The sequence below is a fragment of the Cygnus atratus genome, chromosome 1, assembly GCF_013377495.2.
Source record: "Cygnus atratus isolate AKBS03 ecotype Queensland, Australia chromosome 1, CAtr_DNAZoo_HiC_assembly, whole genome shotgun sequence".
Taxonomy (NCBI): domain Eukaryota; kingdom Metazoa; phylum Chordata; class Aves; order Anseriformes; family Anatidae; genus Cygnus; species Cygnus atratus.
The window spans coordinates 32,586,268-32,599,051 of NC_066362.1; the positions used below are offsets into that span (position 1 = coordinate 32,586,268).

The 12,784-nt window shown below is 36.8% G+C and overlaps 1 protein-coding gene across 1 annotated transcript in view; it reads right to left on the reverse strand.

Annotated features, from left to right (window-relative positions):
* The window catches only part of NELL2 (neural EGFL like 2), a 148,122-nt gene that overhangs the window by 96,931 nt on the left and 38,407 nt on the right, over positions 1 to 12,784 (reverse strand). The window contains exons 6-9 of the mRNA XM_035544105.2: positions 9,247 to 9,319; positions 8,990 to 9,072; positions 7,802 to 7,930; positions 6,414 to 6,516 (exon numbers count right to left, since the gene is read on the reverse strand). Of these exons, the coding sequence (XP_035399998.1) occupies positions 6,414 to 6,516; positions 7,802 to 7,930; positions 8,990 to 9,072; positions 9,247 to 9,319 (388 nt within the window). The remainder of the gene's footprint in view (positions 1 to 6,413; positions 6,517 to 7,801; positions 7,931 to 8,989; positions 9,073 to 9,246; positions 9,320 to 12,784) is intronic.

A 12,784-nucleotide genomic window follows, 5' to 3' on the forward strand; every position in this document is an offset into this window, starting at 1 on the left:
ATCTTCTCAGTGTGTGTAAATGCTTGATGGGAAGGAATGAAGAAGAAGGAGTCAGACTCAGCAGTGTCCATTGACAGGACAGGAGGCAATGGGAACAAAGTAAAACACATTAAATCTCACCTGAACAGAAGAAAATACCTTTTTTTTAATTTTTTATTTTTTTTATTACTGTGAGGGTGAATGAGCACTGACACAGGTTTTCTGGAGAGGTTGTGGGGTCTATCTCTGGAAGTACTCAAACCCAACTGAACATGGCCCTGGATATCCTGCTCTAGGCAACCTGGCTTGAGGAGGGGAGATGGACCAGGTGATCTCAGAAGATCCCTTCCAACCTCTACCACTCTGTGAGGTTCTGAGCTTTATAGCTCTGATAGTATGCTGGATTCACAGATGATACATTCACCAATTATGCTCTTCCATAATACCTTTGTAAATCTAAAATAACTCCACTGATTTTATTGACCTACATGAGTGCAAGGATACATTTTTTCCCCTCAAAAATAGTTTGTGCTTTTTCTAAATAAATAATAATAATACCTTTCTTTTTCAGACATGGAGTTGCTAAAGTAATAGAATGGTAAACAAGCAGTAAAGTACACTGTGGTTCATCTCTGTAGTACAAGCTTCTATATGATGCTTTTTATCTGTCATTATAATGTGATACTATCTTTGTATGTATTCAAAGACCTGAGGGGAAAAAAAAAAAAAAAAAGTTGCTGGAAATCATTTCAGCATAGAAAATACAGAAAACAGAGGCTGAAGAGACACTATTCCACTACAGTGTTAAATAACACTCAGACATTCTACATGCTGACTACAAGAGGTTATAATAAATGCCATGGTTCTAGGAAATAATCCAGTGCGAGCTATCTTCCAGACATCTTTTAGTAGTGTTCTGAAAGTAGTCTAATTTATTTGATTTTTCACATATTAAAAAAAAAAATCATCTTGAAATAACAGAATTTCTGCTCTACTTGTATTTGTATCTTTAAAAAGCCACACAAATATTTATCATCAAAGAGCAACTAATCCTTTGCATTAGCGAGAATTTCTTCACCTTTATATTTTAAAACACGCATTTTAAAAAAAATGGTAAACAAATAACCATTGCTTCACTGCTGAAGAAAAAGACTTCAGCCTACACAGGCTGTTTTGCATGAACTAAGAAAGCTCCTTCTTGTTTCCTCCTCTATAAATGCCTGTTCTGTCCCCCCGAGGTCCCCTGCTCCCCTGCAGCACTGACACACTTGCCTTGCCCCAGCTGGCCTGCTGGAGCTGGGCTTTGTTTTCCAGACTACCCTTTCCTCTGATTTCCTGCAAGGATGAGATGACCTGTTCAATAGGCATAGAAGTAATTCAGCACACGAGTGCACACTAATCATGTCATTCAAGCACATCGAGCCCCAGCCTCCTCTCCGTGCCACATTAAATGCTAGAGGATCTCCTCTGGCACGTGGGAGGCAGAGTCTGAGACTGGTATGCTGAGCTGCCACTGGCAGCTAAAGCAAGGTGGTGCCACTCCTTCAACCCTGAAAAAAGGAGCCAATTTTGTGAAAAGATTAAACTTAGTAAGCAGCACAGCTAAGTATTAAGTACATAATACTTCAATCCACCTGAACAAATATTAATGAATTTGCAAAGAAGCTTAATCAACATCCCTTAATTTTCTAGGTACAAATTTTGTGCCATTGCTGATGGTCACTTGCTCTGCATATGAGAACCAGCTGGAATTTTACAGTTCCTTCTCTGTGTTAGTAGGCCAGGCATGCTGGAGCTTGCATAAGAGCATATAGATTTGCAGAGAAAAATCAAAGCGCCATGAAGAGAAAAAGGGGAAATCCCCTTAATTGTGACTATAAAATTAAATGTTTCTGTAAGCTAGCAAAAGAGATCAGTGCATCAGAAACCCATTCATTTTATAAAAACTAACATTTGCATATTTGTGTTTTAATCATTTTATTCAAAACCCCTTTCTGAGTCACAATAACCTCCTTATATGTGCTCTCTCCATGCTTGCTAGCAACAGAAGTGGCAGCTGATCCGATACAGTTCTATGCTTCTTACATCTGCTTAAAATACTTGTGCTAGAGTGCAGATTTTGCTACGATGCACCAAAAAACATAAAACGTCCAGTTTCAGAAAAAAACAAGCACATGGAAAATCACAGCCTGTAGATTTAATATAATGGCTTAGACTTTAGCCCCCATTAAAACCTGTTGCGATAGATTTAAATAGTTTGGGATTAGATCTATAAGTGTCTGCAATGTCCTGAGAAGGACGGTGATAAGAATAGACCTATTTTCTTCCTGGAGATCAGTCTTCGGTGATGGGAATTATTACTGTGCCAGACAGTGGTACAAAGATCACTTCTGGGCTTAAGAAGAAGAAAGTCAGCTAGTTTGCTAAAAATACACTGACTTCATTAAAAAAATACTTATATAACAGTTATTGGAAGTGATGCCTTAGTGTTAATACACTAACTAATAAGAAAGTTACCATACAAAGATTTGCTGACCAAGTACCAATTGTCTCAGCTACTAAGACATTGTCAGTCCTTCCACGATTCACTTAAAATAAATGAACTTGTCCTTGTGCATTTTAAGCCAAGTCCATGGGCTAAAGCAATACTTCATAGAGTCAGTAGAGGAGTTTAATTTCTCCCTGTTTTGTGTCAGCGCCTATCACCACACAGTGCATTTTTCTCTGCAGAGGAAAAAAAGAATATAATCATCTCTTGCACATACCTTCTCAGATAGGCTTAAAATTGCACTTGGAATAGAAAAGAAAGTGGCCTCTGCTTTCCAACTCCAAACAATTCTCTATAGGAAGCTCCCATTGATCTAAGAGGCATGCTTTGGTAGCTTGACCAAATTCTGTGTTGAATAGCTTGTCTGTAGCTGAAACATACACCCAGCACATTGGCCAACTCATGTGCCTGGGAAGGTTGTAGCTGCTTTTAGTCCATTAAGGACAACAGAAAATAATGTGATAACTCACATGTGCTGTCATTCCTATTGGTACCAGCATTGACCTTCACGCAGGACAAAACAAAACAAGTTGTCTGAGTGTTCTCAAGCAAAGATATGCGGTTTGGTCAGAAGGTACATGTCTGGTTTTATTATGTTTTAGCATATAAGAAGAATCAAAGTCAAAGCTATAATTATTTTTCTACCACATTCCATAATACCTGTTCTTCCCTGAACTAAATATTTAAGAAAAAAAATAAAAATGCGGTCAGTTGTGCTGAAATTCTTGAAGTGTTGAAAATGTCATCAAACAAGGCACAACATCACTGCACTGCCCAATTCTTAAATGCTGAGCTGGGCTGAAATTCATTTGCTAGTGCTTGGCAGTGTGACTGGCTCTCACCAGTCTCTTAGCTTAACTGCTTAATGTCAGCACCAGGTTTAAAAATTCAGCACTTTCCATTCCTATGTGACACAGCTGATACTCATTGAAATAACTGATGGAAAGATTAATCTCACAGTTCCAGCTACCTGCAAGTTTGGTATCTAATCTATTTGCCTGGCCTCCCTATGTATAAGGCCTCCTGTGGGAAGAAACATGCACCTCCACAAGGCAATTCATCTCATCTACTCCAGCCACCTCTGAGCACCAAGCACCCTCCAGATGTGCCAGTCCCTTTCACTGGCTATTGAGAGAGCCTAACTGATGATGATGCCCGTAGTAGTAAATGAAACATGAGAGGTAAATGAAACAGTAAGTGCCAACAGGCTCAAACACTGGTGCGTAGTCCTCCACACAGTTCAAGTGTTAGCACAACTCATGGCAGCCCCTTGGCCTGTACCAGCCAGCAATCTTTGATGCAATGCCAGGCATGGTTTGAGGGACAGGACTGATCAGGAATCATCCCCAGTCAGCCATCTGGAGGCAGACACTGTTTCAGGGGAAGGGTAAGAGAGTCTGACCATGTATTTGCGAGCCACAAGTGGCACCTAGCCCCAGGGCCACAGGACTGTGCCCTGTTTCATGTAGTAACATATGTAAAGCCACTTCAGACTACAATCCCAAATTCTATGTGTCTAAAGCCATGCTGAATGAATCCATTCTGAATTACTCAAAACAAAACAAAAAAGCTGTGAAGCCTGCTTGCTCATCACTGTGAATGTCTTAAGCACTGTGTATTTTCACTCTTTATGCCAGCTGTCATTACATCAAACCCCACTCTTTTAATTTTTTCTGGCTTTGTTATCACACCAGCAGAAGAAAGAAAGAAGGATGGAGAGAACTCAGCCCTGAGATGCACCACTAAGGCTGCCACAGCTACCACTGCCTGGACAGTTTTACCCTTCCAAGAGGCTGGCAGAAACAGTCCATCATCTGGTGTGAGGTACCACAAATAGCAGGAAGAAATAACCATACATGTTGCATCTCACAAAAAATACTAAAACTCAGTGAAAGACATGGGTATGGGCCTCAAATTTTCTCAGCATTTATGATTGATTGTCCAATAGTAAGGACAGTGGCTCGTTGAACAAGAAACCCTAATTAGCCGCTCTCCCAATTATAAGCCTGGAGAATAAATGAGGGTCCTACAGCCACCACTGCATCTAACTTAAACTCTTCACACTTTCAATGGAATTTAGCTATCTTATCAATGGGACTCCAGTCTACACCATCAGTCCTTTGGTTCCCAGGAATTGTCCACTTAAAATATTGTGGGGTTTTGATTTCTTTTTGTTTATTTGTCAATTAGTTTGTTTTGGTTTTGGTTGTTTGTGTGTGTGTTTTTTTAAGGCGCTTTAAATAAACTAGGTGAAAATAGTTTTGAAATAGATGAAAATAGACAAAATAGACAAGTTTTCAAAATAAGTTTGTAATTCTTTTTGTAGCTTGTCAAGAGTTATATGTGGCGTGTTCATTATCAATTATGTACTGGCATCAGATTAACAGCACTGGAAGCTAAAAAGCTTTGATAACATTAAGAACATCAAAAAGGTGATACCAGAGTAAACTTCACAGTGTGCTGTACCAGAGCTGTACCTTAACTGCAAGCAGGTGCATTAATGCTGTATGACAAGTTCAGTATCCACATGCCCATTCACATTTCTTGACCTTCGCAAAGACTCCCAATAAAAATAACAAATTCATAAGAACTCTTGAGATGTGAGTGCTTCCCCGTTAACATTTGGATGGAGAATTCCCAACTAAATTTGCAAGCAGTGCATTACAAAAACATACTTCAGAAGATCAGGTTTTCAAACTCTGCCAGCATGGTCACAGATTCAAACAGAGGTTTGAACTCCACTCATCTCTCATCCCCGAATTACCAATTCCCTGAGCCAACTAATATGCACAGAAATGTTGTGTAGTTGACTAAAAAGAAAAAAATGTATTTGAATTCTCATTTCCCCTCAATTAGAATTAATCTACTTGAGTAAGTTAATAAGGTTTCATAAAATGGGATGGTTTGTGTAACTTCTAACACAATTAAATATTAATAAACTCCTGTGGGAGCAAGATCAGTGGATTACAAAACATCTTCCTGAATTTTATCTTAAAACGTGGCATTTCAAGCAGTTACATGTATCTCTATACTCTCTAAGAAGTTTTATACTTCAGAAGAGTGATGAAACTACACAGAAAAATCTCAACATTTATATAATAAAGAAATGTATGCATATTATGCTCAATTTCAAGAATGGATCCCACCACAGCCATCACATATTTGATACAATCGATAATCAATGTGAAATAATATATACAATCCATCTAGATACTGATTAACCTAAATTTCCCCTTCTTTAACCCTATTTGCAACAAGGCCAAAATGCTATAAAACCAAAAGCTAATCACCTGTATTAAATGACAATATTAAATTACCTGTATCCAGTTTCCTGTATAATTCTGTCTGACCTTTTGTAAAAGAACCTTTCTAGGTGACTGTTTTTTTTTTTTTTTTTCTGGTCTCTGGAGTCTAGTGCAAGTTTTCTCTTCCCTTAATTAAAGAACAAGAATCGTAAATCTGAATCTCCATTTCTGGTACTACAACATACAGTTGAAAGTACAGCCTTTTTGAGATAGCGTTAGAAACACTGGTCTAAACAAATGTGAGGTAATTCTTTAATTTCTAGCAGTTTGGTCTAAAAGATAAACAATAGGAAGTCAGCAGAAAGTTTTAAGATTTTTTTTTTTAAATATTGATAGGAAATATCCGTGTTTTCAGAAGGAAAAAAAATCGCATAACTAAAATAAAATAGTCACAACTGAAGAATGAAAAATTTCTGGTTATCAGTTTCCGAAAATATTTCAGGGAAGTCTAAATTCCCCTATTCCTCTACCCAAGTACTTCATTCCCTGACCAGTTATTTCAATGACATGTTTACAGAAAAGTTCATTTTCTTTCCAGATTTCGTAATATTCATTAAAGGAAGCCCCAGAGTAAAACTTACATTGACATTCTTTGCAGCACTTGCCATCCACATATGCCAGGGCAGAATTAATCGGGCAATCAGAAAGGGGGCATATCAAAGCTTCACACTGCACAGTACCATTCTAGAAGAATAAAAGGTGCTTAACTGGTAGTTATATTTAGCAAGAACAGAGATGTTCTCATACACAAGAACTTAAAATCTATTTTTAAATGCAATGAATTCTCTGACAGCACCCAAAAAGCCATTTTAGCATGGTTCTTTTAATAACTATAAGAACAGAAACTATACCTTCAGATTATCATGCATACAACCTTTTAGACATGTGTGATGCATTCTTTGAGATGACAATGATCAAACATTTTTTTTAGAGGCAAATGTATTTGGATGTAAAACATTCTGCCAATCAGAAGCAAATTGACATAATAATGCGAAATAACAACCTCACAGAACAATACTCTACCTTCTGATTTTTATAGGAGAGACAATACATTTCTAAAAGGTAATAATGCCATAGCTGCAAGAAAAAACTGTGACAAAAATATGTAATGCACGTAACACTAAATTCAAAGCATTTTAGATAGCTATCAGCCAGGTCTGATAGTATGGACTAAACCTTCTTTTCTTCAACCAAAGATCTTAAAAACAAAATTAATATCACTCCAGAAATATAAAGATCAAAGTCATATTAAGCTTAAGTAGAACCATTTAGCAAATTACAGACAGCAGCAAATCAATCTAAGGTGCAGTACAGACAACAGCCTTTCCATCAGTTACTAATGGCCTTTGGATTAGGCATTTAATGAGTCCAAATGGAATTCATGAGTTTTAAATGACTGGACAATAACAAAGATGCAATGATTTGGTGCTTGAAAGGATACTTGCATTCAGTTTTGGAGTTCTGATACCTTTGGGAATCTTCCATCCATTTAAATTCTTTTTTTGTTTGTGATATAATGGAGCATGCATATGACCCTGACATTTTACTCTTTATTGCTTTTGGAGATGTAACCAAAGGCAACTAAAGGGAATCAGACTCAAGGGATCTATTAAATCATTTGCTAAGAAAAAGGCTGTGTTTATAGTGATAAAAACAGGTAATTAATTATCCAGAGAAACTGTTTGCAACTCAGTGCAGGGGAATAATGTGATAGCTAAGTGTATTGCATAGCATCTGCCTATACTGGCATGAAATCCAGGAGAGCTACACATGCTGCCACTGCTGCAATAATAGGAAAATGCATTTATTAATACTATCGCTTAGATTTAGAACATTTATTTTTTTTTTCGCACTTTGTTGCTACTACTTAGCACACATTTATAAACATCCCTTAATATTTTTCCCCAATAAACCCACAATCAGAGGAAACACCAGGGTTCCTGGGTCTCCACTCAAACTGTAGCCATACCATGCAAGTGCAGTTCTTACAACCATCTGTCCAGGATTCAAACTCTCTGTACGTCATGCCTTTTATTGTGCAGGTCCTTTCACAGTAGCACTGATCCAACTTGTTCATCCTCTGCTCAGCTTGGGACAACTGTATTTACAGTTCACAAAAAGTTTGAAATTTATAAGTGATCACTATGTTAGCATAAACATGATTGAAACTGTCCCCCTTACTGTCAAGCATGCATGAAAAATCATTCAAAGATAATGACTATTGTCAAAAACTAAATGATTAAACCACCAGTCATTCAGAGATGGAAATAAAGAAGCAAGAGACAATGCATTTCATCTTTTGATTATAACATCAGGGGCATCATGACAAAGTGAATAGGTCATGACAGAAAGTGAATAGATGAGTGTGGCTCCTGATCTTTATATGCGTGAAGTGACCCAGAATCTTGCTCTACATATATCTGCAGATATTAGGCTATGCGCAAAAGACCCGGATCTGAGTAAAGAGGTCAGATTTGATGTAAAGCTCAAAACCAACATTAGTAATTGATTCTCCATTTCAACTAATTAGTTTTTATCATTTGTGTATCAAATTAGCCAGGTAACAGCATTCCTGCAGACATCTAAAGACCTGACATTTAAAAACAGAAGACTAGTCTATGTTCACTGGAAGATGTGAATGTTTTTAGTGTTATCTTCTGTAAAAAAAAATACATAAATAATACCAAGAAGAAAATACTGCTTAGGGTTCTCCGTTTCCTATTTTTCAAAGATTTTGTCTGAGCACTCCATCAGTTCAGGTTTAGAAAAGTCTTGGACCAATAAATCTTGCTGCAATAAGCAATACAAGCACAGTAACCTATTTCAGACCAGTTTTATTGACTTGTTAGCCTGATAGATAGAGCCTGAATATGTATGAGTCTTTTCCTTGTTCAGGGATTTGGATTCTGTTTACTATTACAATATATTATTCTATAAAAATATTAAAAACCAAGAAAGCTCTCTGAACTGTGAATTTGTATGCATAGATAGTAGGCACAGATATACAAATGCAAACATATATAATCATAACATGCATGGATATTCTGCACACACCCACGTACACATCCACACAGATGCACAAATAATCTAAAAAAAACAGCAATTAAAGCTTTAGAGTCCTCAGTTCTCCCATGCCATGCCTTCTAGTAAATATTACCTTTGCTGATGTTTTGGCTAAAATGTCTTGCAGTTCCATAATTTTCTGCACAAGTCCATGGAAGTCATTACAAGTTGGGCATGCTAGAATAACAAGATATGTATACTAGTAACAAAACCATTCATTTACAATTGGTTCGATCACGTCAAAGTTGACAACCAATATACTGAAACTCAAGGATTTAAGAAAGCTTGCAGGACAGAAAGTAGGTACAAAGCACACCTTTCATTTTATGGTATAAGAATTAAGAGACTTACTGCGATTAAGATCTGGGCATTGAGAAATAAATCCTTGAGGCATGACAAGTAATTGCACATCTTGCATTATGCCCTATGTGTAAGTGGAGAGAAAAAACGAAAGGATGTATTATTTTTACCTGTCAAAATTATATTTTCCATTTACCATGTAAAACATTAAAGCCCACACAGAAAAAAGTGCCTGATAAAAACAATATTTATGAATACATAGCTTCTTTTCTGGACCCAATGCAGTGATAGAAGAATAAAGAGAAAGCAAAATAGATAGATGTACATGTACAGGCATAGTGAATCGTTTTTAAATACATAATATTAAATGTCAAGATGTAATTATGTGGCAAGAGTTTGGTTGTTTTGAATTCATTGTTATTTTTAGTTAGCCATTGCAGAAAAGCTTGAAAATGACCTTTAAAAATAATTTGAAAAACAGTTGTACTTTTGGTTATTTTGAAACTCTCTTAAATAAAACTCAAATTTTTCACTAAGCTATGACTGTCAAAAAGAAGTACAGATTAAAGAAACTTGAGTCAGGAAAAACACATTCATGCAAACCTTTTATGATTTTGATGTGGATCTTTTCATGAACATGCAGAGTGCCAAGAATCTACATATCTGTTACACAGCTGCAGAGTAACATGTTGGCAAGGAATTTGGGAGAACGGGAAGTTTAGCATGAAATTCAAATATGCCATCTGGAAAGGCCCCATTTTACCCAGAAGAAATCACATGCTTACAGGCAGAATTTACATGCATCCTTAGTCATTAAGATATAATTAGCAGCCACTTTGCTGCTTTCCAAAAGCAAAGGCCAAATAGCCATCCTACCATATACGCTCCAGATGTCCCTTTCATCTATGATTCCCTCCCTGCATGTCCAAAATTCCTTCTTAGAAGTAAAAGCAGAATAATTTAAACACGCTTCAGCATGTTTATGAAGTGAATGTTTCAAGTCACAAATAATATAATGCAAGCTAAATGCAAAAGGCCACATTTCATCTGTGTACACAGGGCATTCACTACAGATGTCGCAAAGTCCAAGCAAGAGTATTTTGACCTCAAGTGAATGAATCAGGGTGCTTTAGAAACCTACGTGACCTATGGAGAAGAGCAGGTGTCATTGAAGAGTAACTGAGAAGGTAAGTGTCATGACTACCCTTCTCCCTTAACAACAAAGCTACTATCTATGACAACTGGATGCTCCCCCATCCTGTGCAAAGAGCTGCAGTGATTAGTTAATAGATGAAAAATAGGTGGGTATGCCTGAGACAGGTCTCCACGTCAGGAAGTGTTCTGGAATCAGGAACAAAGACCTCTTTGAAGCGAACATTGAAAAGCTCACAATATTCAATTCTTCTCCCTTCCTTCCTCAGCGTCATCAAGTTCAAATTCATGTCAACCCAAGTTACAGCATTTCCATGAAAAGGAAGAATTGCAGGGTCCAACCCTTTCAGGTTGTAAATAGCTTAAAACATATCTTTCACTGAACACATGCGCAAGTATTCAAATCACTTAGCTATTAATCAACAGTAAATCCCCTCCAACTATTTGGGGAGCTTTATTCACCACACATCAGCTGTGCTGTGAGTTGGACTCTGTCACTTGACAGGAATTTGGGTTATTTCTCATCTCCCCAGTGTAACAACCAGGAGCTGTGACACCTCACCTGCCTGGGCTGCCAAATCAGGAGTTCCTGACTGTACGTGAGAGGCTATTCACAGGCTCCAAAAGAAGCTGTTGGTTCAAATTAAAGTACTTCTGGATATTAGGTGTCAGAGACTTTACACAACACCAGAAATTAGATGGCCAGAATTGCACTCTCAGACTTAAGACCTTAAAATGAAATGGGCACAAATATACCCCAGTGTGAGTATGCCTACAGACACATTGTTTCAGTGGAGCAGTATTAGGTCCAAAATCAGATATAGCCAAAGAAAATAATTTCAATGAGTGGCTAATGATTTTGGGTACTTTGATCCTTCTGGACAACTCATTTAAGACCCATTCAAAGCAGCCTGACTTTCAGAAACAACTGAAAAAGTGGATGTCAGAAAATCAGCTGAGTGGAAGTTGTCACACACAGTATCTAAAAACATAGGTTCTCCAAAACACTAAAAATCACTGAAAGTACTCATCCTCTAGAGTGATGTGTCTTCTGTACAATGTCACATTTGCAGACGTAGTTCAACCATTTGTACTTTACTGTGCTGGAGAAATTACTTCGCACAGTATATTTTTGGCTAAATCAATGTTCTTTTAACAGCTATCAGTTTCTGTATTTCTGCCAAACTGGTTTGTCTTTGTAACTGAGACAAATTTTTCCATGTATCTTGGTTCATTTTATCCTTTTTGAAAAGTAACAAATGAACAAAAAAAAATACAGTCCACTACTGGAGTATTTATTTTTCTACACAAAATGAGCTTCTTCATGGTCACAATGAGTTGGCAAAAAGAATATAATCAAGTCAAGAAGTGAGAAGGTACAAATAAACAAAAGGAATATTTATATATATATATTAATAATAAATACATAGAATAAATGAAGTGTGTCTGAGATCAGTTTAGGCAACGTGTTAATATTTTATGATTTTATTCTTGGATTCAACTGTTGCTGATTTTTTTAAACCAGAAATATAATCTTGCTGCTTGTTTAGCAGGTATCCTCTTGTGTTTTGGAAGAAAAAGAAACACATATTGAATAGAAAAATAAAAACAAAGTCATGCTTCAGTTTTCAAACATGAGTGCCCCATCAGATCTCCATATCTTACACTAAACAAAGACATAGTTTAGCATTTAAGTACAGCAAACAGTATTACAACACCCAAAAACTGATTTTAGCACAAAACTACAGAACTTGCTGTGACAACAGTAGTCAGAGTGTTTTATGCTGGGAAAAAAAAAAATTAGCAGGCCATATTTAACAAAGTGATTAGGTCTGTGACCAACATTATCAATTCCACTTTGCAGCTCAAGTAAAAAGATGCCCACAGGGAGGGAAATGGGACTGCAGTATTCTACAGGTATGCCATCATTTGCTAAAGCAGTTTCCAAGGACAAATGACAGAAAGTGTCTGTGACCAACAAATGCTACCTAATGGACACAGAGGAATCAAAATTTACACTCCAGTGGAAACACAGCATTCACTTCTTCAATCTTGCTATACACCAGGTGCTTGATATATACATATATATTAATATGTGTATATATATATATATGTATATAGAAAAATGGAGAAAGAGTAAGCAAAAAAACATGATCAAGTATTTTTCCTCTGAGGAAAAAGGCATTCTCTTCATTAATGATTGTCATCTCACTTATTTCTGAACCTAGAGAATATTGTGGTGAAACCTAAATCATAAAGAGATTGGAGTTCCCTAGACCTTAGTGTTCTCTGACAAAAAATACTCATTTAGTTATGAAACAGACAATAACATGAATATTTATTTCCTGGAATTCTGTTTCTCTTGGCCATTTACCTTTCACCATCTTAAACTGTTTTACAACACACCATGGCACTAAAAATTGTGGTAAGACTGCAG